The sequence below is a fragment of the Nerophis lumbriciformis genome, linkage group LG14, assembly GCF_033978685.3.
Source record: "Nerophis lumbriciformis linkage group LG14, RoL_Nlum_v2.1, whole genome shotgun sequence".
Lineage (NCBI taxonomy): Eukaryota > Metazoa > Chordata > Actinopteri > Syngnathiformes > Syngnathidae > Nerophis > Nerophis lumbriciformis.
The window spans coordinates 8,124,346-8,149,084 of NC_084561.2; the positions used below are offsets into that span (position 1 = coordinate 8,124,346).

At 42.5% G+C, this 24,739-nt stretch overlaps 1 protein-coding gene across 1 annotated transcript in view; it reads right to left on the bottom strand.

Moving 5' to 3' along the window:
- Window positions 1-282: 282 nt before the first annotated feature.
- agbl4 (AGBL carboxypeptidase 4) overlaps window positions 283-24,739 on the bottom strand; it is a 1,010,561-nt gene continuing 986,104 nt past the window's right edge. The window contains exons 12-13 of the mRNA XM_061976109.2: window positions 1,093-1,186; window positions 283-984 (exon numbers count right to left, since the gene is read on the bottom strand). Coding sequence (XP_061832093.2) covers window positions 909-984; window positions 1,093-1,186 — 170 coding nt within the window. The 3' untranslated portion in view covers window positions 283-908. The remainder of the gene's footprint in view (window positions 985-1,092; window positions 1,187-24,739) is intronic.

Here is a 24,739-nt window from a genome sequence, read left to right on the forward strand (position 1 = left end):
TTAATAGCTTTGCCCAATATAACAAACAATGTGCATTATTGCATTATTTTACAAGGCCTACACAATTATGGACTTTTCCATATGAATGCTGCAATTATTTAAATACCACAATAACACTATGACACAAATAATGCATTTACTTATGGAAGGCATGCATTAAAACCTCTAAAGGCTTAGTGGCCACATCCGTGGACAGCACCTTTTAGCTCTCATTTCCAAAATTGTGTACACTACTGAATTGGGGTCTTATGGCCGCTTATGTGGACACTTATACTGCCATCTGGTGGTGTCAGAAGAGTATAACATACAATGGAATTTGAAAAAAAAAAGAAGTGTAAAAATAAGAATTAGCATGTCACTACACATGAAGTACACATTTGTGTACTTATGGACTGGACTAAGTACATCATATAAAAAGATGATTCTTAGTTTTTATTCTATTTAGGGTCCAATAAGCCCAAATAGCAAAGAGAAATAAAAAAAGCATGTAAACAAACAGCTTGGGCCTTAAGAGGTTAATACAAATACACATGTGAATAGCATCCACAATGCAGAAATAACGAGATAACAATAATTTTTGGAGTGATACATGCCAAAACAATAAATACATGTGCTTTGCACAATTTAAATTAATAGATTTGCCCAATACAACAAACAATTTGCATTATTTGCATTATTTTACAAGACCTACACAATTATTGACTTTTCCATATGAATGCTACAATTATTTAAATACCACAACAACACTATGACAAAAATAACGCATTTACTTATGGAAGGCATGCATTAATATACAATAATGTAAACTGACGTTGTGGTCAATGATGACTAAATGGAAATTGTGCAATTGTACTGCATAATCGGTGTTTCTGAAAGAAAAGATAATGCTCCTCGTGGTGTTCAGTCCATCAGTGCTTGACATTCTGGCTCCTCTCCATCTCTTTGTCCGCTCCATCTCTGCCTGTCTGAGACGGCGCCTCACAGCTGTGGACAGGCACTTATAAATGACTGAGGCAGCAGCTTAGTTGCATACAATCACACTTAAAAAAAAATACATGCAATATGGCAGAAACATGTTCACGGGTACTTCACCTTCGGATATGACTTGGCGTGTTGTCTGTGAGGAGGTTATTGAGCTTGTAGTAGTCCAGGAATGTCCGAGCCACATTCATGCCCAGTTTCATGTCTGAGTACAATGGAGTTAATTTTTTTGTCTTTGCATGAACCAATGGAAACAGTTCACTAATGAATGTTTTACTCTTTTTTTTTTTAAAAAGGATTTCACGTAAGCCTGCAAAAACGGATGTTTATATTGCAACATGCAAGCCAGAGGAGTACCTGGCCATGACACATAAGACCCATCATGCAAGAGTTAGTCTTTATGAATTAGCAGTAAAAAAATACTAAACACATTTTCCTTGGCAACTTTTAGAAGGCTCGGCTGCCCCACAAAGCAAAGAAAGGACGGGGTGAAACGACAGGGACACATAATGCCTGATTTTGCAGCGGCATTTTCAAAAATGTGCGTAAAAAATTGCAATGATTTTAGGCCTATTTTTTTTCCCAATAATCTGTTCCTTCAAGCTATATGTAAATAAGTATACATATATATATACATATATGCATATACACATATATATGTGTGGGGAGGTGTAGCCAGCGCTGCCTGTAGGAGTAAAAGTCACCGCCGCTGTCCGTGGTGCTGAGGACGAGCGCCATCGGGCAGGGGCGGGGGATGTGCTGACGGCGAGACACAGCTGGCAGAGGATTAGATTTCACAGGTGGTACGTGTTCATCTAATAATCTGTTGTCTTTAAGAGTGAGCACCCGGGTGCAGGAGGGGGAGGAAGTTTGGCGAGTGACTGAAAAGTCACGTTCGGAGAGAGAAAACTTTGCATGAAAACTTACGATCATTAAAAACCGTTGTTAAAGCTGCACGCTGGACTCCTGTGCCGTGTCTGACAGTGCGACTGCGGGGAAGCGACTTCCACAATATACAAAACCAGTGAAGTCGGCACATTGTGCAATTCGTAAATAAAAACAGAATAGAATGATTTTCAAATCCTTTTCAACTTATATTCAATTGAATATATTGCAAAGACAAGATATTTAATGTTCGAACTGAGAAACACATTTTTTTTCTTGCAAATAATCATTAACTTAGAATTTAATGGCAGCAACACATTGCAAAAAAGTTGTCACAGGGGCATTTTTTACCACTGTGTAACATGGCCTTTCCTTTTAACAACACTCAGTAAACGTTTGGGAACTAAGGAGACACATTTTTGAAGCTTTTCAGGTGGAATTCTTTCCCATTCTTGCTTGATGTACAGCTTAAGTTGTTCAACAGTCCGGGGGTCTCCGTTGTGGTATTTTAGGCTTTATAATGCGCCACACATTTTCAATGGGAGACAGGTCTGGACTACAGGCAGGCCAGTCTAGTACCCGCACTTTTTTACTACGAAGCCACGCTGTTGTAACACGTGCAGAATGTGGCTTGACATTGTCTTGCTGAAATAAGCAGGGGCGTCCATGAAAAATACGTTGCTTGGATGGCAACACATGTTGCTCCAAAACCTGTATGTACCTTTCAGCATTAATGGTGCCTTCACAGATGTATAAGTTACCCACATATATGTGTGTATACATACAGAAATACCACACTCACACATACACATTTTTTTTTTCAAATAAGACTCAATTTTTAAAAATAAATTTTTAGGCCATTTCCATGCAACCAGAATGAGATTTTCGAACCTGAAACCTGTTTGAAAAAAATACATTATCATTTTTATTAGAGATGTCCGATAATACTGAACTGCCAATATTATCGGCCGATAAATGCTTTAAAATGTAATATCGGAAATTATCGGTGTCGGTTTCAAAATGATCGGTTTTGGTTTCAGAAAGTAAAATGTATGACTTTTTAAAACGCCGCTGTGTACACGGACGTAGGGAGAAGTACAGAGCGCCAATAAACCTTAAAGGCACTGCCTTTGCGTGCCGGCCCAGTCACATAATATCTACGGCTTTTCACACACACAAGTGAATGCAGGCATACTTGGTCAACAGCCATACAGGTCACACTGAGGGTGGCCGTATAAACAACTTTAACACTGTTAAAAATATGCACCACACTGTGAACCCACACCAAACAAGAATGACAAACACATTTCGGGAGAACATCCGCACCGTAACACAACATAAACACAACAGAACAAATACCCAGAACCCCTTGCAGCACTATCTCTTCCGGGACGCTACAATATACACCCCCCGCTACCCCCTACCCACCTCTCCAACCCCGCCCCCCCACCCCCAACCCCGCCCACCTCAACCTCCTCATGCTCTCACGCTTCCACGACTGTATATATCGGTATCGGTTGATATCGGAATCGGTAATTAAGAGTCGGACAATATCGGAATATGGGCAAAAAAGCCATTATCCGACATCTCTAATTTTCATACCAAATAATACATTGTGAGAATCGGTTTGAATCGCGAATCGTGTTTAATCAAGATCCAATTCTGAATCGAATCGTCACTACAGGAATCGGAATTGGATCGAATCGTTAGGTGCCCAAAGATTCATACCACTATTTTTTTTTTATCTGCAGCTTTTCGCAGGCCACTTAAAATACATGGTGGGACAGATACAATTATTTGGTGGGCTAGTTTAAAAATAAGTGGCTGGCCACATAAATGACGCGGTGAATCAAGTAAAATGACGAGACGGGCCACATTAATATTATGGGACAGGCCACGATAAAATTAGGTGGTGGTCCACAATAAAATGATGTAATGGGCCACGACAAAATGATATGGCTGACCACATAATATTATGATGTGGCAGGCCAGATTTGGCCCCAAAGCCTTGAGTTTGACACCAGTGGGTTAGACTGGTGAGTTGCGTTTGAGTGCTGCTGGGACAAATGTTAGAATAATTACGTGTCAGTTATCACACAACTTTAGTATTCTTAAAGTCCGTTGCTATAGTTATTAGCTATTGTGCTCAAGCTGTACTTTTTCTATCTGTGCAAGGACAAAACTTCTTGTCTGAGGGGTGGCCTCGGCCGCAGATGTTATCTTTGTTTTAGCCCGCTAACAGCCAAGGACTTCAAGGACCTCAACGGCGATAAGACGACAGCACGCAGACGAAGCAGAGACAAGGCGAAATCACAAGGCCCCCAGCACATTCCGTCACGTATTGTGCGTACTGGAGCTGCTTTGCATGATATGTGTGACCACTCCTTTTAGAGGCGGCCTCAGTGATGTTGACTGGGGAACTCCTGAATAAATAGAGGGACGCGAGAGCTGTACCTTAGAGCGTAGGGCGAGACTGTGACTAAGTGTGCAGCTCCATGCGTTCTCCTCATGAGCTAAATTGAACTCTGTCTCTGCATGATTCCTTGCTTCTTGTCTGTTTAATAGATGTCATCAGTGTTTGAACCTGACAACAAATTTGATTGGCGAGAATGTTGACCATTTGGCCAAAATGTGCGTGGACTGGACAAAAATGCAAAGGCATGCATAATTTGCGTGAATTAGCCATGGATGAAGTGCTGGCTGTCCAGAGTCGGGACCCGGGGTGGACCGCTCGCCTGTGCATCGGTTGGGGACATCTCTGCGCTGCTGACCCGTCTCCGCTCGAGATGGTCTCCTGCTGGCCCCGCTATGGACTGGACTCTCACTATTATGTTAGATCTACTATGGACTGGACTCTCACTATTATGTTAGATCTACTATGGACTGGACTTTCACAATATTATGTCAGACCCACTCGACGTCCATTGCATCCGGCCTCCCCTAGAGGGAGGGTCACCCACATATGCGGTCCTCTCATATCGACGTCCCATTGGGGTTGTGAGTTTTTCCTTGCCCTTATGTGGGCTCTGTACCGCAGATGTAATTGTGGCTTGTGCAGCCCTTTGAGACACTTGTGATTTAGGGCTATATAGATAAACATTGATTGATTGATTGATAGCACGTTTGCGACATTGTACAATTCTGGAGGGACTGAGTATCAAATTATGGGACCAGAAATCACACTTTTTAATGTCAGGTTCAAACACTGATGACATCTATTAAACAAGACAAGAAGCAAAGAATTAAACAGAGACAGAATTCAATTTGGCTCAATTTGAGGAGAGACGCCTGGACGCTGTACCTTTGCACAGTGTCTCAGCACGCTCTGGCGAACGATTGTGCGCCTCCTCCTTTATTTGGACTTTCCCTGACCACATGGCAACAGCTGCTTCCAAAGGGACGTGGGTCATAAACAGCGTTGCCTTTGGTTACAGAACAGTTCAAAAGAAAAGGTCGTAAACAGTTCACAGAAAAGGTCATAAAAAAACAGTTCAAAGAAAGTGTCAGAAAAATTGTATTTAAATTATCAAAAAACGTTCCGTTGTGAGTTCTCAATGAACAGACAAGAAGCGGTCTTTGTTGCACCAAGCCAAACGCTTGGAAGATTCCGCTGTGGACGATGGAATGCGACGGGAGGGGTCATCCATTGTCCTCGAAAACCTGCCCAAGCTGAATCCAGGACGAACCCAAGCCCGAGAGATCTTCTTCTTTTGTCTTCAATGTGACCGAAAACAATGACTGTTTACATACTCCCCATTCCTCCTGAGACAGGTGTTGTTGCGTAAACATTGAACATCTAAATAAAAGAGGAGACGAAAACCTTCTTCGTAAGAGCGTGCTAAGACACTGTAAGAGGTTACAGGTCGACACCGTCTCTCCTCAATTGAGTCCAAATTGAATTCTGTCTCTGTTTGATTCCTTGCCTTTTGTCTTGTTTAATAGATGTCCTCAGTGTTTAAACGTGACAGAAAGGTTCGTAAAAGACTTCAAAAAAGACTTCAAAAAAGAGGTTCGTAAAAGAGTTAAAAAAAAGCGGTGTCTGGAACTTGGGCAGATCCTGCCTTCTCTCCGCTTTGTAGTCCTTGGGTTAAAACAATATCTTTCTGTTGATTACAATACATGAAAGAAACAGAACACCTTCATGTTGCTTCCCATCCTACACAGTGGAGTTTTACAAGCCATCTTTTTGGTAGGTTTAAAGACATGTTTTAGCTTCTCGCTGGGAACTCGTTGAAACACAAAGTTTTTGTGATAACTTAGATCAAACATTTAATGTCAGATTTGAAAGCTTTTTTCACCACAGCACCATCTGCTGGATCTAGTGGGGCATTACCCCGATGCAAAATGTCAATATCAATAAGTTTTTGCTTTGATACATGATAGGTGAAGGTCCTAGTAGACCATGACTTTGCAATTAAGGAGAATATAAGACTTTTTGTTTGCGTGGCGTCGTCCAACCGGAGGATTTTAGCGTCACTAATACGTTGCGAGATACAATCAATAAGCAGGGAGCGGCGTAAATCCTCAAGGAGCAATGCACCGCATCCAGAATGAAGACTAACTATATGACGGCGCTATGAATCAAACATAAGCAATTACTTAAATACGCCGAGACCTACTTTGGATTCACACATCATCATCTGGCCCGATTGTCCCTCGATACGCGAGAAAAAACCCCATCAATACCTGCTTTGCTTTTGTAAAGGAAAAAAAAAAAAGGCTGAGGGCCAACGAGTGTTGTAGCTCAGTCTGGGATCATTAGGCTTCTAGGCCAAGTCATGACGGCAATCAGCTGCGGATAATGAAGACGTAGCGAAGAAACACGAGCGTGTCTCCAATCAGAGAACGCAGATAAATAAAGAACAATATCCGTAACAAAAGTACATTTCACTTGAGGCAAGTCTATCCCAGTTTCTATTCGAGTTTCTATCCTTACGTATCGCGTTTATCTTGGCAATGGCTGATGTTTTCTAGGTCCATTGTGCGCCATGATGCATGGGTGCGGTCTTATCATTCGTCACGTTCTCTGCCATTACCTTGCTGGTGACATCTGTCTGATCATCTATCCCGTCCGCTGCGGCTTGATTGAAACAGCTGGCATACAAATATGGATTTTTCTTCTAAAAGATCGGCGGATGGTCATTAGGAATGACCTGCACGCTCAAAACTGTTGTGTGAGTCCACGGCGCACCGAGACTTCACCAATAATTCAAAAACACAGAATAAATTGGACGGATTTGTGGCGCAATAATTATTAGGGCTGTCAAAGTTAACACGTGTGATTAATCATGTACAAAAGCAGATTCATCACACTATTTATTTTGACTCGCATGCTCCTTTAACCTTAACTGCTGATGGTTATCTGAAATAAATTTCATTCCAAAATGGACTTCAGGCGCCTGCATGCGGCTCTCTTAGGGGTCAATTGATGGACGCCAGTGGCGCAGACAGCAGCGACGCCCAGGACGTAGGCGCAGAACTCTCCGGCTGCTGAACTTCTGGCGCCACTCATGCCCACCTTCTCGGCGGCGCCATTCCGTGGTCCCTCGCCTCGTCTGCGGCAGCGGCGTTCCGTTCGCCGCCGCCACCTGACTCGTCCCCGGTGGATTCGGCGACACATGGCCTGGCGACCCACCACCAAGTCCTCCCTCCGCCCTCCCTTGACTCTTAAACTGTCTTAGTTTTTTGTGTTTTATTTTTTCCAAGGGACATCTGGAATCTGTCCTTTAAGGGGGGGGAAACTGTTATGATCCGCTGCCCGGATTATAGTCGGTTTACGTTTTCATGTCACTTGTGTTTTCAGCACCTTTTGAGTTTGTGTGTTTCAGTTGCCATGACGGCAGATTACATTCACCTGCCTCTGGTTAGTGTTCAGGACGCTCACCTGTTGCCCGAGCACTAATCAGAGAGCTATTTAGTCTAGACCCTGGCCTCCCTCGGTTTGGCTTCCGAGTTTGCAACAGTCGACTACAGTTTTTGATTCCTGCTCTATACCTGGTAGCCGCCACCTGACTCGTCCCCGGTGGATTCGGCGACACTTGGCCTGGCGACCCACCACCAAGTCCTCCCTCCGCCCTCCCTTGACTCTTGAACTGTCTTAGTTTTTTGTGTTTTATTTTTTCCAAGGCACATCTGGAATCTGTCCTTTAAGGGGGGGAAACTGTTATGATCCGCTGCCCGGATTATAGTCGGTTTACGTTTTCGTGTCACTTGTGTTTTCAGCACCTTTTGAGTTTGTGTGTTGCAGTTGCCATGACGGCAGATTACATTCACCTGCCTCTGGTTAGTGTTCGGGACGCTCACCTGTTGCCCGAGCACTAATCAGAGAGCTATTTAGTCTAGACCCTGGCCTCCCTCGGTTTGGCTTCCTAGTTTGCAACAGTCGACGACAGTTTTTGATTCCTGCTCTTTACCTGGTAGCTCCCACGCTAGCCCCTTTTGTTTTGCCTTCCGTGCTATGAGCACGTTTTTCTTTGTTCCCGTCTGATTTCTTTCTAAAATAAACCATTTCCTACCTGCACACTGTGTCCGAAGTCCGTTTGCATCCTGGGAGAACAAACCCCACATCATCGAATCGAATCAAAACGAATCGTGTGGTGCCCAAAGCCTCCCAACCCTAGTTTTAACGCTTGTTAAGTGCCTCAAAAATGCAATTGAAGTGCGAGGATAATAATAAACTAGACTTGACTTGAGAATATGCCATTTTCAGTAGGAAATCCACGCAGCTCTTAATACACGAGGCCCCACATCACTGAACTTATATAACAATCCATGCTGCCTTTTAGGTAACCATCAATTAATGCATGATTAATCTGTGTTTATGCATGATTAATCGCTTTTTCTGATCAAGGGCCTGTGCTAACGAGGCAACTTTGACAGCCCTAAATTATCCATCATATTTTTTAATCTTCACGTTACAATCTTGATGCTCATTCTGACCTTAGGAAAGTTTTTGGTGCTTGCCACCCTCTCTTAAACACACACACACACACACACACACACACACACACACACACACACACACACACACACACACACACAACTTTTCCCATCACAGCGGAACTGGGCGCGAGTCCCAACTTTTTAGCCAGGCAAGCTCGAGTGCGACAAAAATATCTCACGGACCACCGTGAGCAGATGGCCACTCAGCTTGGCTTGTCACGACTCGCCGTCCATTACAGGAGGTTCCGTGATGGACGGTCAGCTTCTAAAGGAAAAACTTCCTCCACCCCCCCCCCCCCCCCCCCCCCCCCCCTCTCTCCTCCATGTTGATGTTTGGGATCGGGGGCAAGAATGAGCAAAGATACAGAGGATGCCCGAAGGATGCCCTGGCTTCTGTCTGGCAGGTTGCCGGGCGGGGTGGTGGGGGGTGTGGACCGCACAGGGCCTGGAAATGATGATGTGTGCGTGAGCCAGCACAAACAGTTGGCGGACTGCAGCTTGTAGGTGTGTGACGTTGGACGCGGAACAGCTGCTGAGGCGCACACAAGCTGTGATCATCCCATAAGAAGCATGGAAATAGTAAAAAAAAAAAAAAAAAAGGCGGCGAGCAGCATTTTTAAAGCGCATGCAGAGCTGGATAAAACTGCTGGATGCTGACCACTCATCTTGTAGAGTTTGCAGAAAACTACGCCATTTTTCAGCCAAAAACAGGGGTCGTACTTTAACGCAGTGTTTTTCAACGTTTTTGAGCCGAGGCACATTTTTTGCGTTGAAAAAATGCGGGGGCACACCACCAGCAGAAATCACTAAAAAGCAAAACTCAGTTGGCAGTAAAAAGTCGTTGTCGCAATTATTGGATATGACTTTAAAGCATAACCAAGCATGCATCACTATAGCTCTTGTCTCAAAGTAGGTGTACTGTCACCACCTGTCACATCTCACCCTGATTTATTTTGAGTTTTTTGCAGTTTTCCTGTGTGTAGTGTTTTAGTTCTTGTCTTGCGCTCCTATTTTGGAGGCTTTTTCTCTTTTTTTGGTATTTTCCTGTAGCAGTTTCAAGTCTTCCTTTGAGCGATATTTCCCGCATCTACTTTGTTTTAGCAATCAAGAATATTTCAGTTGCTTTTATCCTTCTTTGTGGGGACATTGTTGATTGTCATGTCATGTTTGGATGCTCCACAGTAAGTCTTTGCTGTCGTCCAGCATTCTGTTTTTGTTTACTTTGTAGCCAGTTCAGTTTTAATTTCGTTCTGCATAGCCTTCCCTAAGTTTCAATGCCTTTTCTTAGGGGCCATCATTAAGGCATCACTAACAGACATCATGTTGCTCTAAGACAGTGTTTTTCAACCTATGTGGAGTGTTTTTCAACATTTTTTGAGCCAAGGCACATGTTTTGCATTGAAAAAATCACCAGCATAAATCATTAAAAAACGAAACTCAGTTGACAGTAAAAAGTTGTTGTCACAATTGTTGGATATGACTTTAAACCATAACCAACTACACATCAATATAGCTCTTGTCTCAATGTAGGTGTACTGTCACCACCTGTCACATCACACCCTGACTTATTTGGAGTTTTTTACTGTTTTCCTGAGTGTAGTGTTTTAGTTCTTGTCTTGTGCTCCTATTTTGGAGGCTTTTTCTCTTTTTTTTGTATTTTTCTGTAGCAGTTTCATGTCTTCCTTTGAGCGATATTTCCCGCATCTACTTTGTTTTAGCAATCAAGAATATTTCAGTTGCTTTTATCCTTCTTTGTGGGGACATTGTTGATTGTCATGTCATGTTCGGATGTACATTGTGGACGCCGTCTTTGCTCCACAGTAAGTCTTTGCTGTTGTCCAGCATTCTGGATTTGTTTACTTTGTAGCCGTTTTAGTTTTGTTCTGCATAGCCTTCCCTAAGCTTCAATGCCTTTTCTTAGGTGCACTCACCTATTGTTTATTTTTGGTTTAAGCATTAGATACCTTTTTACCTGCACGCTGCCTCCCGCTGTTTCTGATATCTACAAAGCAATTAGCTACCGGCTGCCACCTACTGATATGGAAGAGTATTACACGGTTACTCTACCGAGCTCTAGACAGCACCGACACTCAACAACAACACATCATTTGCAGACAATAATTACCGGTTTGCAAAAAATATTTTTAACCCAAATAGGTGAAATTAGATAATCTCCCACGGCACACCAGACTGTATCTCACGGGACACTAGGTATCTAATGCTTAAACCAAAAATAAACAAAAGGCGAGTGCCGCTAAGAAAAGCCATTGAAGCTTAGGGATGGCGATGCAAAATCAAACTAAAACTGAACTGGCTGCAAAGTAAACAAAAACAGAATGCTGGACGACAGCAAAGACTTACAGCGTGTGGAGCAGACGGCGTCCACAAAGTGCATCCGTACACGACATGGCAATCAACAATGTCCCCACAAAGCAGGATAGCGTCCGCACAACTTAAATAGTATTGATTGCGAAAACAAAGCAGGTGCGGGGAATAGCGTTCAAGGAGGACATAAAACTGCTACGAGGAAAATACCAACAAAACAGGAAAAGCCACCAAAAATAGGAGCGCAAGACAAGAGCTAAAACACTACATACGGGAAAACACCAAAAAACTCAAAATAAGTCAGGGTGTGATGTGACAGGTGTTGACAGTACACCTACTTTGAGACAAGAGCTACAGTGATGTATGGTTTGTTATGGTTTAAAATCATATACAACAATTACGACAACAACTTTTTATTGTCTAGTGAGTTTCATTTTTTAATGATTTCTGCTGGTGGTGTGCCTCCGCATTTTTTCAATGGGAAAAAATGCGCCTTGGCTCAAAAAAGGTTGAAAAACACTGGTATATATAATATATAAATCAGGGGTGTCAAAGTCATTTTAGATCGGGGGCCGCATGGAGAAAAATCTACTCCCAAGTGGGCCGGACTGGTAAAATCACGGCACGATAACTTAAAAATAAAGACAACTTAAGATTGTTTTCTTTGTTTAAAAATAAAACAAGCACATACTGAAATTGTAAAAAAAATCATATATATATATATTTTTTTACGATTACCTGTTGCGTTTAATAGTATATACTGTTTACTTTATTTGTCGTTATTTATATTTTCTGAATAAATGATATGATAATGTTGGTGTTAATTTTCAATCCATCAAGATAAAAAAAAAATTCCAAATCCAAATCCAGTGTGTTATTTATGTAGTTCAATCATTTCCCTCTATGACGTACTAATATGTGGTTTAGTTTGTACATATGTAGCATCATCTACAAAGATACAAATAATTGCTATTGCGACACCCAGTGGACACATTTAGAACAGCTGTTTCTGTCTCTCAAAAATTTCAGGTTAAACTCATCCTACGGGAATAAAGTTGCATTATTTTACGAGAACAAAATTCACAGTTTTATGAGGATAATCAACCAGAGGGAATTTTTTATTTTTATTTCAAAAACAACAATAATTTTACAAGAGGAATCAATAACCTCATGTGAGTAACGTCACTGAAAAGCTGCTATTTTATGAAAAATAAATAACTAAAATCTAAATTTTACAAACATAGACATAATTGCATAAAATTTAGGTTGCAATATAACTGGGGGAAATCTGAATTTTCTGAGAGTAAAATTGTAATATGATGAACACAAATATCAGAATCTTACATGAAAATGTAATCATTTTACAAATATTTTCTAAACAAAAGTTTTTATGTTACAGTCAATAGGATTAAAGGGAAAATAATTTTACAATAAAAAAATGGCAAAAAAAACCAACAAACAATATCTAAACATACGAATATATTCACAATAAGTTGCAATTTTATGATAGCAACATATTTTTTGGGGGGGGAGGAGTGGTGAGTTCAAATTTTACATTTCAAGATTAAAGTTAAAACAACGTTAAATAGTGGCAAAACTATTTTTCTTGTAAAAACAGTAATTTTACAAGAGGGAAGCAATAGAGATCGCAAAAAGCCGCTGCCTGACCAGATACTCCTCCCACCCCCACCAAGGACTGTTTTCACTGCTGGATAAAACCTGTTCGCAGGCCTGATCAGGTCCTCGGACCGTACGTTTGACACCCCTGATGTAAATATTACATATATGTTATATTTTATATTGCTACTATTAAACATTTTTAGTCTACTTAGTACCTTTTGTTTTCGCCCTCTTTTTGTGCCCTGGTGTGCATTAATCCTTTCCATCCTTACCCTTTCCATCCTTTGTAACTGAGCTACTGTGTGGAACATTTTCCCTTGTGGTTCATTAAAGTTTGTCTAAGTCTAAGTCTAAGACTCTAGTGTTTTTTCTTTAAAGAGTTCCAAATACCGTGCGACGTAATTAGCAGCCGTGAGACGATCAAACATGATTTTTAACGCCATCACCTGGTACATGTTGTTGTATTTACAGGATTTTCACAATCAAAGCCTGTTTTTTTTTCTTTTGCACATGTAGCATCTCGTTGGTTGTTAGCGTTGGCTAAGCTAAGCGAGGCTAGCTGAGGCTTACAAACAACGTACAGTATTTAGGGAAAAATGCAACACCCCTGTTTATATTATAGATTAATAACTGAGAAGACTTCAAATTAAATGAACAGTGTATTTCAGACTTGAAATATATTTAGTTTGAAACAAATATCTCCAGGAGACACCACACAGTGACGAGTCCTGTTGACGCACCTCTCAAAGGACGACAGTTTGCTCTTTCTGATGTAAAATCCCGATGTTTTGCACACGGCCAAATTTGGTTTGTCCGTGTCAGCTTGCTCAAATCTCGTTTATTGGACGTGCTTACATGGATCAAATCCACCAATTTTTAATAAATTATTTTAAGGTGGCGAGCCTTTGGAACACGGTCCACTTTGTTTCCGTACAGTCCCTTGATCTTTTTCTTTACTGCGATGCATTTTAATACTGTTTGTTGCTTTCTCACACAATACACGTAAAAAAACAACTTTGTCCAGCTACAATGGCTATCCAGCCCCCACAATGCATTGCGAAATAACGCGCCCTTTTGGAGCCCTACATTCATGGCCAATCCACCAAGCAGGCGTCGTACCCATACTTGCCAACCTTGAGACCTCCGATTTCGGGAGGTGGGGGTGGGGGGCGTGGTCGGGGGTGGGGCAGGGCGTGGTTGGGGGCGTGGTTAAGAGGGGAGGAGTATATTGACAACTAGAATTCACCAAGTCAAGTATTTCATATATATATATATATATACATCCTGAAAATATGCAAACAAAACTGTGTTTAGATAATTGATACTTCAAACTTGCATAAATAAATATTAAGGAATACAACATAACTTGGCTTCTGAGAGCTTCAAAATGTAATGAATAAAATGCTAAAGTTGTTGATAAACAAGCAATTATTTTAATAATTAAATATGGTCATTTTAAATGAATTATTATGATCATTTAAAATTAATTATTTCAAATATGTTTATTTTAATGCATAATTCTATGGCTGGATGTAATAAGGAGTCAGAAAAAATACAAATAAAAATACAATTGATTTTTGATGTTATTAGCAAAATATAGTAAACATGTATTTAGTTTTTTGTTTTTTTAATTAATAAATATATTTATTTTTAGGTAAGATAAACATAATAATACAATTTATCTCTAGTCTGGATGATTTATTTCTTGTCACCCTGTTGTCCTCCCATCGTGGAAAAAGGCTGTCCTCACTCAGGTCCGCATGGAACTGGAGGGGGTGTGGCCTCCAGCTCCGGCTGAAAATCGGGAGATTTTCGGGAGAATATTTGTCCCGCGAGGTTTTCGGGAGAGGCAATGAATTTCGGGAGTCTCCCGGAAAATTCGGGAGGGTTGGCAAGTATGGTCGTACCACAGAAAGTTTTAATTCAATCAATCAACCAATCAATGTTTACTTATATAGCCCTAAGTCACGAGTGTCTCAAAGGGCTGCTCAGATCCCACAATTGTGTCAAAAGCTGTCTTTCGAAAAAAAATGCCAAAGCAGACTTATTTCACAGCGGATGAGTGGTTCTACCTCTGTCTGCTCCTTCTTTTCCCGTCGTCCCCTCCTCGTCGATGTTAATGTAAGTGAATTTGACTTTGTTACATGTTTATAGCCTACTCAGTGGCCTTGTGGTTAGAGTGTCCGCCCTGAGACCGATAGGTTGTGAGTTCAAACCCCGGCCGAGTCATACCAAAGACTTTACAAATGGGAGCCATTACCTCCCTGCTTGGCACTCAGCATCAAGGGTTGGAATTGGGGGTTAATTCACCAAAAGTGATTCCCGGGCGCGGCACCGCTGCTGCTCACTGTTCCCCTCACCTCCCAGGGGGTGAACAAGGGGATGGGTCAAATGCAGAGGACAAAATTCACCACACCTAGTGTGTGTGTGTGACAATCATTGGTACTTTAACTTTAACTTTATTATTGTAGCAATATGCTGTTAAAGTTAAAGGGGAACATTATCACCAAGCGTCAATATATACCTTGATGTTGCAGAAAAAAGACCATATATTTTTTTAACCGATTTCCGAACTCTAAATGGGTGAATTTTGGCGAATTAAACGCCTTTCTAATATTCGCTCTCGGAGCGATGATGTCACATCGGTAAGCAATCCGCCATTTTCTCACTTTTGTCGGTGTGTTGTCGGAGGGTGTAACAACACGAACAGGGACGGATTCAAGTTGCACCAGTGGCCCAAAGATGCCACAGTGGCAAGAAATTGGACGGAATGTGTTCAAAATACGAGGGTGTGGGGAAAGCCGACGAAATGGTCGGTCGTTTGTTCCGCACACTTTACCGACGAAAGCTATGCTACGACAGAGATGGCAAGAATGTGTGGATATCCTGCGACACTCAAAGCAGATGCATTTCCAACGATAAAGTCAAAGAAATCTGCCGCCAGACCCCCATTGAATCTGCCGGAGTGTGTGAGCAATTCAGGGACAAAGGACCTCGGTAGCACGGCAAGCAATGGCGGCAGTTTGTTCCCGCAGACGAGCGAGCTAAATCCCCTGGATGTCTTGGCTCACACCGTCCCTTATGCCACCGAAGATGATCAAGAGAAGAATATCGACCCTAGCTTCCCTGGCCTGCTGACATCAACTCCAAAACTGGACAGATCAGCTTTCAGGAAAAGAGTTTGGATGAGGGTATGTCTACAGAATATATTAATTGATGAAAACTTTATTCATTACTCACGGTTTTACGTAAATTATTATACATAAACTGTGTTTACTAATAATTTAGCTTAAAAACATTTATTTTTTTCAATCATTCGAGTACATTCGGGTAGTCTTGCGTAATGCAGTATTTTGTGTCTATTTAGGTGTGGTTAACCTGAGTGCTGAAATCGTGGAAAAATATATGTTCTTAGCGCGCCTGAAATGGGCTGTCTGCACTCTCAAAGTGCATGTTGTTGCCAAATGTATTTCATATGCTGTAAACCTAGTTCATAGTTGTTAGTAATTATCTTATCAGACAGTGTTAAGCCGCTGAAATCCGAGTCTCAATCCGAGCTAATGTCGCTATACCTTGCTGTTTGTTTGTATTGGCATCACTGTGTGACGTCACAGGAAAATGGACGGGTGTATATAACGATGATTACAATCAGGCACTTTGAAGCTTTTTTTTTTAGGGATATTGCGTGATGGGTAAAATTTTGAAAAAAACGTAGAAAAATAAAATAAGCCACTGGGAACTGATTTTTAATGGTTTTAACCCTTCTGAAATTGTGATAATGTTCCCCTTTAAGGTTTTTTTGTGATTTCTGATCATTTGTGAGGGCACCAAAGGGACTTCTGTGTGTGTGCGTGTGTTGGCAGAGCAGCACATAATGAACAGTTCAGTTTGTTTGCTATGCAGTACTGTATAGCACTTTATATTGTGTTCAAAGTGTACACAACTTAACTAAAATATGGAGTTTTGTTGCGGCTGGAACCCGTTATTCATATTCACATTGGTTTTATGGCGATATTTGCTTTGTAAATCGAGGTTTTGCTGCTTTGACAATGAAAATATTATCTTGCGTCGGACCTCTTTAGCATGCACGTGGGCGTACCTAATGTTGTGACCAGGGCGTTGTGTTGAATCGATGGCGGGTCATTGTCGTGGCTCAAGGGCGCGCGGCAGCTTGTGTGCTGATGAGCAAGACGGCGGCGTTTGGGGACGTCACGATTTGTTTACCGCAGCTATTTACTGTCAGCGTGGCATTTAGCGGCTTTCGGCCATCACGTCCCCCCCCCCCCCCGGTCCTGGCAGACATATTAGACAAGGTGACAGTCAGGCGACAAAGCCCCCCCCACCCCAAAAAAAAAACAACCCCTGTGGAGTTGGGAAGGAAGAAGGAGAACAATGACATCCAACAAGGTGACAAGAGAGGGGACATTGTAGTCATCACCGAAGATCAATGATGTCGCTGCAGTGACACATGGACAACTAATTATTGATGGCTAATTAGGAGGATAAAGCTAAGCAGAAAAGGAGGCTTTTTGTCCTCAACGCGCAATCAACACTCTCAATGACACTAGAAACAAACACCCTCACTTGGAAGATTTCAACTTCGTTTCAAAACAAATTGTGACCGAAAAAGAATAATAACATTCTCTTATTATTATAATCAAATGACAGCAGTCATTTCCATTTCTAATATAAGTGTTTAGGCCCACTTACAATGACAATAACAAAAAAATATTGTTTTTCATGAACTGTGTACTTGTATTGTTTGTCTGGGTGGAGGTCCTGCTTTGGAAATAATTTGTACCCCCTTCAGACATTGCATTTAGTTCCCATCAAAACATTCACATGTTGCCATACTTGCCAACCTTGAGACCTCCGATTTCGGGCGGTGGGGGATAGGGGCGTGGTCGGGGGTTGGGGTTAAGATATATATATATATATATATATATATATATATAAGAAATACTTGACTTTCAGTGAATTATAGCTATATATATATATATATATATATATATATATATATATATATATATATTTTATTACATATATATATATATATATATATATATATTTTATTACATATATATATATATATATATATATATATATATATATATATATATATATATATATATATATATATATATAAATAAAATAAATACTTGAATTTCAGTGTTCATTTATTTACACATATACACACACATAACACTCATCTACTCATTGTTGAGTTAAAGGTTGAATTGTCCATCCTTGTTCTATTCTCTGTCACTATTTCAGAACACACACATTATACAAATATACATTATAAAATCAATAAGAAAACGGGAGCTCTAATTTGGGAGTCTGAATTAGGATCAGAAGTTCCTATACAAACATTGCGCACTCACGTCGCCTTTTTGTATTGATTACTGCAGCTGTGCACTGGATTCATTCACAAATACAAACTACAACTCACAAACACTTTAGAGTTAGGCTCCACCATCAGAATGTGTACTTAAACTTATAAAAATCACATAGATATTATTCAGTGAGTTGATTCACCAAAACTAACCTGTTATACAGAAGGAAAAAGCACACAGGACGTTTCAATTGTTCACAGACTGGTCGCTCTCATCAGAATGACAAGACACTTCCGGTCTGCAGGTGATAGCATTCAATTGGGAAGAAACGCCCTACTGCCCCCTACTGACCAATGTGAATACTGATAAATGTGTAATGACAGCTCCAAAAACGAATTCAAACCACAAAATAAAATAAATAAATCAACACAAAAATGTGACACATTATGGGTGAGTCACATATGCATGTACAGTAGATGGCAGTATTGTCCTGTTTAAAAGTGTCACAACATTGCTGTTTACGGCAGACGAACTGCTTTACGGTAGACGAAGACTTGACTGCTGTTGTTGTGTGTTGTTACCGCGCTGGGAGGACATTAATGAAACTGCCTAACAATAAACCCACATAAGAAACCAAGAACTCGCCCTCGATCATTCTACAGTTATAACGTGATTGGGCAGGCAGGCTGTTTATATTGTGGGAAAGCGGACGTGAGAACAGGCTGTCAACACGTCACTCAGGTCCGCATGGAGCTGGAGGGGACGCGGCCTCCGGCCTCCGCCTGAATTTCGGGAGATTTTCGGGAGAAAATTGTCCCGGGAGGTTTTCGGGAGAGGCGCTGAATTTCGGGAGTCTCCCGGAAAATCCGGGACGGTTGGCATGTATGCATGTTGCACAATGAGATGTAAGCAGGGGATCATGTGTACATTCCTGCAACTTCCTGTTTGTAAAAAATATATTTTTATTAGTATTTATTTAATATACTAACAGCATTTCATGATTAATATTTATAAATTAAGATTCCTAATAAATGACACTAGAATAAGCACACATTTGGTTGGTAAATCATAGTGTAACGACCTGGAATTACACTTTATGTGGGGTGTCGGAGTTGTCCGACTTTTTGTGTGGCTGTAAACGCATCACTGGCTAAGTGTCATATGTGCAAGTGTTGGCCATACTTGCCAACCCTCCCGAATTTTCCGGGAGACTCCCGAAATTCAGCACCTCTCCCGAAAACCTCCCGGGACAAATATTCTCCCGAAAATCTCCCGATTTTTAGCTGGAGCTGGAGGCCACGCCCCCTCCAGCTTTATGCGGACCTGAGTGAGGACAGCCTTTTTTTTTTATGACGGGAGGACCACAGGGTGACAAGAACTAAATCATCCAGACTAGAGATAAATTGTATTATTATGTTTATCTTACCTAAAAAGAAATATATTTATTATTTAAAAATAAATAAAAATACATTTTTACTATATTTTGCTAAAAACATCAAAATTCATTGTATTTTTATTTGTATTTTTTCTGACTCCTTATTACATCCAGCCATAGAATTATACATTAAAATGAACATATTGAAAATAATTAATAATTAAATGATCATAATAATGACCATATTTAATTATTAAAATAATTGCTTGTTTATCAACAACTTTAGCATTTTATTCATTACATTTTGAAGCTCTCAGAAGCCAAGTTATGTTATATTCCTTAAGATTTATTTATGCAAATTTGAAGTATCAATTATCTAAACACAGTTTTGTTTGCATATTTTCAGGATGTAGATATATATATATATATATATATATATATATATATATATATATATATATATATATATATATATATATATATATATATATATATATATACACACAGGTAAAAGCCAGTAAATTAGAATATTTTGAAAAACTTGATTTATTTCAGTAATTGCATTCAAAAGGTGTAACTTGTACATTATATTTATTCATTGCACACAGACTGATGCATTCAAATGTTTATTTCATTTAATTTTGATGATTTGAAGTGGCAACAAATGAAAATCCAAAATTCCGTGTGTCACAAAATTAGAATATTACTTAAGGCTAATACAAAAAAGGGATTTTTAGAAATGTTGGCCAACTGAAAAGTATGAAAATGAAAAATATGAGCATGTACAATACTCAATACTTGGTTGGAGCTCCTTTTGCCTTAATTACTGCGTTAATGCGGCGTGGCATGGAGTCGATGAGTTTCTGGCACTGCTCAGGTGTTATGAGAGCCCAGGTTGCTCTGATAGTGGCCTTCAACTCTTCTGCGTTTTTGGGTCTGGCATTCTGCATCTTCCTTTTCACAATACCCCACAGATTTTCTATGGGGCTAAGGTCAGGGGAGTTGGCGGGCCAATTTAGAACAGAAATACCATGGTCCGTAAACCAGGCACGGGTAGATTTTGCGCTGTGTGCAGGCGCCAAGTCCTGTTGGAACTTGAAATCTCCATCTCCATAGAGCAGGTCAGCAGCAGGAAGCATGAAGTGCTCTAAAACTTGCTGGTAGACGGCTGCGTTGACCCTGGATCTCAGGAAACAGAGTGGACCGACACCAGCAGATGACATGGCACCCCAAACCATCACCCAACCATGCAAATTTTGCATTTCCTTTGGAAATCGAGGTCCCAGAGTCTGGAGGAAGACAGGAGAGGCACAGGATCCACGTTGCCTGAAGTCTAGTGTAAAGTTTCCACCATCAGTGATGGTTTGGGGTGCCATGTCATCTGCTGGTGTCGGTCCACTCTGTTTCCTGAGATCCAGGGTCAACACAGCCGTCTACCAGCAAGTTTTAGAGCACTTCATGCTTCCTGCTGCTGACCTGCTCTATGGAGATGGAGATTTCAAGTTCCAACAGGACTTGGCGCCTGCACACAGCGCAAAATCTACCCGTGCCTGGTTTACGGGTGAAAAGGAAGATGCAGAATGCCAGACCCAAAAACGCAGAAGAGTTGAAGGCCACTATCAGAGCAACCTGGGCTCTCATAACACCTGAGCAGTGCCAGAAACTCTTCGACTCCATGCCACGCCGCATTAACGCAGTAATTGAGGCAAAAGGAGCTCCAACCAAGTATTGAGTATTGTACATGCTCATATTTTTCATTTTCATACTTTTCAGTTGGCCAACATTTCTAAAAATCCCTTTTTTGTATTAGCCTTAAGTAATATTCTAATTTTGTGACACACGGAATTTTGGATTTTCATTTGTTGCCACTTCAAATCATCAAAATTAAATGAAATAAACATTTGAATGCATCAGTCTGTGTGCAATGAATAAATATAATGTACAAGTTACACCTTTTGAATGCAATTACTGAAATAAATCAAGCTTTTCAAAATATTCTAATTTACTGGCTTTTACCTGTATATACATATATATATATATAAATATATATATATATATATATATATAGCCCTGAGACCTACCGATCTCAGGACACTCTAACCACAAGGCCACTGAATAATAAACATATGTTTAATGTACCGTAAGACTTTTTGGTAAAGCCAACAATGCAATTTTTTTGGTGGTGCCCTTTATTTAGAAAAGCATCGAAAAGTATCGAAGTACATTTTGGTACCGGTACCAAAATATTGGTATCGAGACAACCCTAGTACGGACCATTGGTACATTTCCATATTTGGGCGCCTGGGCTGTCCTGTTTCCTTTGACTCTCTTCCCTGATGCTTATGTGGCGCCCCCTTGTGACAAGCAGCATTCATCCATCCATTTTCTACCGCTTGTCCCTTTTTGGGGTCGCGGGAGTGCTGGAGCCTATCTCAGCGGCATTCGGGCGGAAGGCGGGGTACACCCTGGACAAGTCGCCACCTCATCGCAGGGCCAACACAGATAGACAGACAACATTCACACACTAGGGCCAATTTAGTGATGCCAATCAACCTATCCCCAGGTGCACGTCTTTAGAGGTGGGAGGAGCCTATCCCCAGGTGCATGTCTTTAGAGGTGGGAGGAAGCCTATCCCCAGGTACATGTCTTTAAAGGTGGGAGGAGCCTATCCCCAGGTACATGTCTTTAGAGGTGGGAGGAGCCTATGCCCAGGTGCATGTCTTTGGAGGTGGGAGGAGCCTATGCCCAGGTGCATGTCTTTGGAGGTGGGAGGAGCCTATCCCCAGGTGCATGTCTTTGGAGGTGGGAGGAGCCTATCCCCAGGTGCATGTCTTTGGAGGTGGGAGGAGCCTATCCCCAGGTACATGTCTTTGGAGGTGGGAGGAGCCTATCCCCAGGTGCACGTCTTTGGAGGTGGGAGGAGCCTATCCCCAGGTGCATGTCTTTAGAGGTGGGAGGAGCCTATCTCCAGGTGCATGTCTTTGGAGGTGGGAGGAGCCTATCCCCAGGTGCATGTCTTTAGAGGTGGGAGGAAGCCGATCCCCAGGTGCATGTCTTTGGAGGTGGGAGGAGCCTATCCCCAGGTGCATGTCTTTAGAGGTGGGAGGAAGCCTATCCCCAGTGCATGTCTTTGGAGGTGGGAGGAGCCTACCCCAGGTGCATGTCTTTAGAGGTGGGAGGAGCCTATCCCCAGGTGCACGTCTTTAGAGGTGGGAGGAAGCCTATCCCCAGGTGCATGTCTTTAGAGGTGGGAGGAAGCCTATCCCCAGGTGCATGTCTTTGGAGGTGGGAGGAGCCTATCCCCAGGTGCATGTCTTTAGAGGTGGGAGGAAGCCTACCCCCAGTGCATGTCTTTGGAGGTGGGAGGAGCCTACCCCAGGTGCATGTCTTTAGAGGTGGGAGGAGCCTATCCCCAGGTGCACGTCTTTAGAGGTGGGAGGAAGCCTATCCCCAGGTGCACGTCTTTAGAGGTGGGAGGAGCCTATCCCCAGGTGCATGTCTTTGGAGGTGGGAGGAAGCCTATCCCCAGGTGCATGTCTTTAGAGGTGGGAGGAAGCCTATCCCCAGGTGCACGTCTTTAGAGGTGGGAGGAGCCTATCCCCAGGTGCATGTCTTTGGAGGTGGGAGGAAGCCTATCCCCAGGTGCATGTCTTTAGAGGTGGGAGGAAGCCTATCCCCAGGTGCATGTCTTTGGAGGTGGGAGGAAGCCTATCCCCAGGTGCATGTCTTTAGAGGTGGGAGGAAGCCTATCCCCAGGTGCATGTCTTTAGAGGTGGGAGGAGCCTATCCCCAGGTGCATGTCTTTAGAGGTGGGAGGAAGCCTATCCCCAGGTGCATGTCTTTGGAGGTGGGAGGAGCCTATCCCCAGGTGCATGTCTTTAGAGGTGGGAGGAGCCTATCCCCAGGTGCATGTCTTTAGAGGTGGGAGGAGCCTATCCCCAGGTGCATGTCTTTAAAGGTGGGAGGAGCCTATCCCCAGGTGCATGTCTTTAGAGGTGGGAGGAAGCCTATCCCCCCCCAGGTTCATGTCTTTAGAGGTGGGAGGAGCCTATCCCCAGGTGCATGTCTTTAGAGGTGGGAGGAAGCCTATCCCCAGGTGCATGTCTTTAGAGGTGGGAGGAAGCCTATCCCCAGGTGCATGTCTTTAGAGGTGGAAGGAGCCTATCCCCAGGTGCATGTCTTTGGAGGTGGGAGGAGCCTATCCCCAGGTGCATGTCTTTAGAGGTGGGAGGAAGCCTATCCCCAGGTGCATGTCTTTAGAGGTGGAAGGAGCCTATCCCCAGGTGCATGTCTTTGGAGGTGGGAGGAGCCTATCCCCAGGTGCATGTCTTTGGAGGTGGGAGGAAGCCTATCCCCAGGTGCATGTCTTTGGAGGTGGGAGGAGCCTATGCCCAGGTGCATGTCTTTGGAGGTGGGAGGAGCCTATCCCCAGGTGCATGTCTTTGGAGGTGGGAGGAGCCTATCCCCAGGTGCATGTCTTTGGAGGTGGGAGGAAGCCTATCCCCAGGTGCATGTCTTTAAAGGTGGGAGGAGCCTATCCCCAGGTGCATGTCTTTAAAGGTGGGAGGAGCCTATCCCCAGGTGCATGTCTTTGGAGGTGGGAGGAAGCCGGAGAACCCGGAGGGAACCCACGCAGTCACGGGGAGAACATGCAAACTCCACACAGAAAGATCCCGACCCCGGGATTGAACTCGGGACTACCCAGGACCTTCGTATTGTGAGACACACGCACTAACCCCTGTTCCACCGTGCTGCCCTGCGTTGGCTCCATTGTTGCTGTTTTGTCCCGCCTCACCGACTCCTCTCTTTTTTACTCTCACCTTGGTCTTGCAAACTTTCCCTTAGACTTTACCCCCTTCCTCTTTGTCGTCGTCGCATTTGCACCTTTTTCTGCATCTTTTCCACCATCCCATCCCTCGCCCGGGCTATAATACAAGTGCAATCAGCTGTGTGCGACTGATGCACTAGTGTGTGTGTGTGTGTGTGTGTGTGTGTGAGATGATGTGTGTGATGTGTGGAAGTGAAGCATATTTGCCTCCGAGCTAAATCATTTGCATACCTGTCACAGCCCCTCCACTGGGTGTCAGGTGCAGTGATGCATAGTGCATTCCTGTGGCAGCCTCGCTATTTCATGGCCTCCCACTGTTGTGTAGCACGTCTGACTGTCAGCTGACAGTGTGTGTGTGTGTGTGTGTGTGTGTGTGTGTGTGTGTGTGTGTGTGTGTGTGTGTGTGTGTGTGTGTGTGTGTGTGCGTGCCGCTTCATAGGAAGGACA